The sequence below is a fragment of the Euprymna scolopes genome, chromosome 6 (genome assembly GCF_053919585.1).
Source record: "Euprymna scolopes isolate OS-2025 chromosome 6, ASM5391958v1, whole genome shotgun sequence".
In the NCBI taxonomy this organism is placed as follows: Eukaryota; Metazoa; Mollusca; class Cephalopoda; order Sepiida; family Sepiolidae; genus Euprymna; species Euprymna scolopes.
In genome coordinates, this window is record NC_136487.1 from 125666988 (window position 1) to 125672987 (window position 6000).

The 6000-nt window shown below is 30.8% G+C and overlaps 1 protein-coding gene across 10 annotated transcripts in view; it reads left to right on the plus strand.

Moving 5' to 3' along the window:
- Positions 1 to 5336, plus strand: part of LOC145277940 (polyadenylate-binding protein 2-like) — a 58215-nt gene extending 52879 nt beyond the window's left edge. For 6 of the 10 annotated variants that reach the window (XM_080130021.1, XM_080130022.1, XM_080130015.1 and 3 more), the window contains 2 exons: positions 2048 to 2184; positions 4011 to 5336. In XM_080130021.1, coding sequence (XP_079986147.1) covers positions 2048 to 2184; positions 4011 to 4047 — 174 coding nt within the window. In that variant the 3' untranslated portion in view covers positions 4048 to 5336. Of the gene's footprint in view, positions 1 to 717; positions 879 to 2047; positions 2185 to 3424; positions 3533 to 4010 lie in introns of those variants that run through there. The other 4 variants (XR_013868249.1, XR_013868248.1, XM_080130018.1 and 1 more) reach the window with 2 other exon arrangements.
- Positions 5337 to 6000: the final 664 nt, after the last annotated feature.

Below are 6000 nucleotides of genomic sequence, written 5' to 3' on the forward strand. Positions count from 1 at the left end.
TGTTTTAAGCAATTTTGAAAAATTTTGTTAATTTAAAATTGTTTTAACCAAAAGATTTTAAGAATTCACTGCCTCTTTCCATTATTGCTTTCTGGCAGCATTGATGGTTGAAAGTTAGGGGGAGGGGTAAGCAAAGAATATCTACATTTTTCTGTGCAGAATAGTGGATTGTGAAACACATTTCAGGTGAAAACATACTTAATTCCAAAAATTACGGAAAATGATCAAGTAAGATGTGCTAAGTATACCTTTTGGAACCAATTTTGTTATACCAAATTGGTTGCACAACTCTTCCACATTAAAATGTAAAATAAACCTCAATGCTTCAATAAATTTTTTTAATACATGTGATTTTTCTATGGAATCATTTTTCATATTTGGAATTTATACAAATTTCAACATAAGTATGTAATGTTTTCACCTGATATGATGGTTTCATCTGCAAAAGCGCTTTTTTATTTATTTTTTCTTTAGTTAATTGTTATGCTACTTGATTATTTTAATTAGTTGATCCGATCATAATTTACAATCATCTTTACATATTACTAATTCAAACTCTCTACTTAATTGCTCGTATTTTCATGCTAGTTTGTGCCGGCAGATCAGTTAAGAGAAAATAAGAAATCTTTATTTTTTATTTTTTTTTTGCATTTTTTTTTATTATTTTGTAAGCTTTCCTGTCAGTATTTGATCTTTCGGCCATTTTGTTTAGAACAGGTTGGCTTGCAGATGAGGCTTGCATTTCAAGAGGAGAAATACTGGTGTCATGAGATTGCTCCGGCATAAGAAATTAAACTTGAAAAAAAAAAATGCTAAAAAGAAAGGAAAAAAAATTCAAGAGAATGGCTCAAAAAAAAAATTAAGATAAAAAAAAATACCTAGAAAAAAAATTAGAAAAAAAGCACAAAAAAAAGGTTAAAAAAAATCTATATCTGAAAAATGAGAAAACGTACTTCTGGCGACACAAAAATGGGGCATTTTCTAATACCAGCTACTTGTGTAAAATTGTGGAATTGGTGTTGGATGTCTGCCGCTGAAGTCCCACGAGTTGAAGGTAAGCCTTAGTTTTAACATAACCCAAGTTGTAATTCTGCAGACTTGACCTCTTGTCATTCTGGCAGTGTGCCTGCTATTGTAGTGTCTTTGGCTCACTCAACATGCCTTGATCCACTACATACAGTCACTGCTGCTCTTTTAAACTCCATTTCCCTGGAATAATAATATTACACTTAATGTCTCTGCATTAAATATTTTTACTTTTCTCCTTATTCAATATAAATATTTGCGCATTTTCATTGGGAAAGGAAAAAAGGCCCAAAACAATAGTCTAAAAAAATATTTACTCAGAAGTATTTATATGTGCTTTCTGGGTAGAAAAAGTGGGGGTATAACTGTTTTATCTTTTTAAAAAAAAAAATGTTTTAAAAATATATACATACAAAAAAAGCCAAATTTGCAGTGTTTAAAAAAAAAAATTATATACATAAAAAAAGTCAGTTATTTTAAATAAAGACTTGTTCTTCGTTAAATATTCAAAAACTTTAGGGTTTTGATAGTTCATTTAAATGATAGATGCAAAAAATATTTCAATCTAATTTGTTTTATTTTTAAGTAAAAAAAAAATAGACTTAGATTCGTGAAAAGAACTAGTTTATTTGAGGCTAATACATTTGCTATTTGTCTGAACAAGATGATTAACTCCTCCTGCATCAGTGCTACCTTGATTTGCAAACTCTATTTCAGTTGTCAGGTGAGTAACTGGAAATGTTATTAAAGATTCAAATGGTTTTTAAACTTTTGTGAAATTTCAAAGCAAACTTTTATTTGTAAAGATATACAAATTGTTCACTCTTTCTTAAATTTGCGTCTTCTAAGTCTGACTTAAGACTTAACACCATTTGATCTTGTTCAATCTATAAGATTGAACATATAACCCATAATTTTGGATTTCTTTTTAAAGCAAAAGACAAATGGTAAGCTTCTTTGCTATCCTAGTAATGTTTTTCCAGGTTCATTTGATAATAATTTTTTGTGTTTATAAAAAAAGGTCATGGCGAAGCGAACTAATAGGCCTGGTATCAGCACTACTAACCGTGGGCGAGGAAGATCTAGGCGTGGAGGCTATTACCGTGGTATGGGCTCTGGATATTATCCGTATGCTCCCAGACCAAGGCCCAGATACAGGTGAGACATCGTGCACTTGAATGGCTTTCCTTTACACTTTATTTTTTTTATGATAGCTTCCTTTCAACATTTGGTGCATATTTAGAATTAAAATAAAAAATATAGAAAAATCATTATGGTGTATGTGTCACAGAATGATGTCATATTCCAAAAATCATAATTTGATAGTTTTTGTTTTTTAGACTTAAATTTTATGGTTTTTAGGGGGGGGGGGGGGATAAGTATTTTTGGCAGCCAATATCTCTTATGGAGAAATAGATAAATTTCATTAATTGAATCCAGTTGTCTGCTCTTGAATTTTCATGCAACCTAAAAATAAATTTTACAAAAAAGTCACATTTTTGGAATGACATCTTTGTACTGCGACAGGTGTGTACATCAAAGATTTTTCTACGTTTTTATTTTTAGTATTTAAGTATAATTCTAAATAAGAACCTGACATTTTATGCATTTAATTTGAATTGTAAATTTTTTTTAGTTTAGTGGGTCACACAATTTTTGATGAATTACAAGGCTGGTTCCTCACTGTTCACTTTTTTCTAACCTTATTGAACAACCACCAAATATTAGAAATGCATTCAATGGTCTCATTGATTCAGATGTAGGCATTTCACCATTTTTTTCTCATTTCTCCAATATTACTTGGAATTTTATACTTAAGGCTTTTTTTTTTTTTTTTTTTTTTTTTTTTTTTTTTTTACATATCCTGAAATGCTCATTTAACTGGCTTTGCCAACTTTATTTTTCTTATTTGGTCAGTTGAATAATTTTCATCTTGTTTTCTATCCCTCCTCCCCATTTCACGTTAGGTAACAATTTTTTTTTTTTTGCACATTTTTTTACTTTATCTCCTCCAATCTTAATTCATCTAATTTGTGATGAAAATAAGAATAACAATTAGGCAACCTGAAATATCAAAAATACAATTACTCTTAAAGATTTTTTTTTTAACCTGAATAAGATTTTTATTGCAACTTTATTTTTTTAGCTGAAAGGTGTTGAACTATCAAATGAATTAGTGAGACCCAAACAACATTGTCAAAAAAATATTTCAAAAATATTCATTTTTGTTTTTTGTTTTGATTTCTTATCTTTTGTAGTTTGTTCATTTTTATCAAATCTTGTGTGACTTCAAATCTTGAGTAAATTTCTCTCCTAGCCTGGTGTCATTTCAATCGGTTTAAGAATTGTGATATTTTTGAAATTGTCATTGACACTTTGTTGTTTGGGTCTTCTTCAGATAAAGATTATGCGCGTACATCATCTTTCAAAGTGAAGCATCAGGCAGGAGTGTACCATGTGAGTCTCCACAGTTTCATTTTGTATCCAAGGCACCCACAGCATCCAGGTGAATGGCTTTAGCATATGATTTTCTACTAACTTGATTGTTTTTGTCTTTTTGTCCCCTGCCCCGTTTTGTTTTCATGTAAAGCAGACAGTTTTTACTGCTCTTCACTTTTACCCCTGTTTTGTTTTTCTTTTGCTTTCAATCTTACAAAAAAAAAAAAAACCTTGTTGGCTCTTGTTGTTGTGCATTAAATTTTTTCTACCGGATTATTTGAGTTCTAAAGCTTTTTTTTTTTTTTTTCTTAGTTAACATCTGACTAATAAGATGATTGGATGCATTTCGTTATTTGTGTTTTTCCCCTCTCCTGATCAAGTTAAAATTGTCTTGTGTTGCAACTATCCCTTTGAATTAAATGCACCACTCCTCTAAAAATTATCACTTGCTTGTGCTATTGTTTTTATAACTTGTGTGCAGTGATCTATTTTGTTTTATCTTTCTATTTTGATCAACTTCATTTATTTATTTTTATTTTTTCCAGTCGTCTACGGAGGTCGCTTTGGTACCAGCCTTACTGAGAACTCTTTACTTGGAGGATTTCTGTTGTATTAAAAGAAAGTCTCTAAGAGAACTTGACCTTATTATCTGCCATGCCATTCTTTCTTTCTCCTCCTCCCACCGGACAACTGGTTGAAGCTATGGCAAGACTGCTGGCCTATTTTCTATTTTTAAGCATTTTTTCTTTTAACAATCTCCAAACTGGATGGCTTCTTCTCTCCCTCTTACCTTTTTTGGTGGTCAGTGTGAGTGCTTGTCATGGAATTTTCTGCAGTTTCTGTCTTCTGTTTAGTGAGCAAGCAAAGTGGCCGGTTTGAATTAAATATTTTAAAAATTTAAAAATCTCAACTAGTAGCCCCTGCAATTTGTATTCTCAGCTGTTTGTTGTGAGGAGACCCTCAATTTTTAAAAATGTCAGATTTTCCATTAACAGCAGTAATGAACTCAAATTAGCTTAAGATTATTTAGAAACCTTTCCAATCTGGAAGATCTAGATTGTTAGCAGTTTTGTTTTGTTTGTTTTTTTTTTCTTCCCCCCTCCTTTTAATCTCAAGTTTTCTTTTTATTTACTCCCATAAACAGAACATTTGCCAAGTGTTGGTTTTTATATTTATGCTTAGAATAGTTTTTATAACTTCCCTCACCTTGCCTATACCCCAAATACTATATAAGGACTGGTTGTAAGTGTGTAAAGTTGTATGTTCTGCAATTTAGCTGTTGACGTTCATCTTGTTTCAAACAGAGCATGTCATTTTTTTCTACTTGTTTTAAGTCTGATAATTCTTCACCTGCATTTTATCATGTTTTCAAAATCTTATCTATATTTTTAAAAAAGAAAAAAAAAAAATGAACCTTTTTGTTTTTTGTATGTGGAATGCTGACACTTGAATCTTATCCTGCCAAATTCCTGTGTGATTCAATTGCAGTTTCGTTAGCTGCAGTTCAACCACACACTTTCTTGTTGTCAGCTATTAAATCCATTATAGATTTTGTTTTACAAGAAAAATATTCTAACTTTTAATTTGTACTTTTTAACTTAGGTTGTAACTGTAAATAATTTTTTTAACATCGGCTTGTTTATTCTTTTTGTCAATGGATTGTTTGCTGTATGAGAGTTTAATGGATTGTCCCTGCCACTTGATGTGAGGGTAATCAGTGTATATTTGGGTGTATTATTGTATGCCATCAGTTTCAGTCTCCATGGGCCAGGTGCGGAGAAAGTGTAGGTAAAAGGTTTCTATTTATGTATAAATTTGAATAAAATAATTAAAAAAAAAAAAAAAAAAATTATTTTGTCTTTTTAAAAATGCCACTGACTTTGATTTTGATCAGTTTTAAAAATATTATTGAATAAAAAAAAAAAAAAAAAAAAATTAAATTTATTGGATTTTTGAAAGAATTTTAAAAATCGCATTTTTATTAACAGCAAGATATGTAGACATAACATTTCTCTCTCTCTCATACATACATACATTTGGGAGAATTTATGAAAAATTCAGTTTTACAGAGTAAAAAAAATTTGGAATACTGCAAAACATTTATTTAACAAGTTTTTACTGCTATTGGTGCCATACCTATTACTAAATCTCTAGTAATCCTGATTGTGTCTGTTTACCCACTTTACAATTTTGCGTGCTGTCCAGTACTGATATAATCATTTGTGTCTTTTGACATAAATAAAGACAGTATATCCTTAGGATATCAAGTTCTAAGGTGGTCAGTTTCTAAAGATAATTACAAATCTAATGTTTATGGACCGAGTTGCAAGCGCAAAAAAAAATAGTAAGCAGGCTTGAAGAACCCATGACGCACCAGAAGAAAAAGAGGGGGGGGATGCTCTTATCGATGTGCTGTCAGGGGTAGGTGCTTTTACGTGAGGTTTGAATGATTTGCAAAAAAAAAAACGACCCTCCTTGTAGAAAACTGCCCAGTTGACGGTGAACGAATTAATGTTTTTGACCAATTTTTCGTCC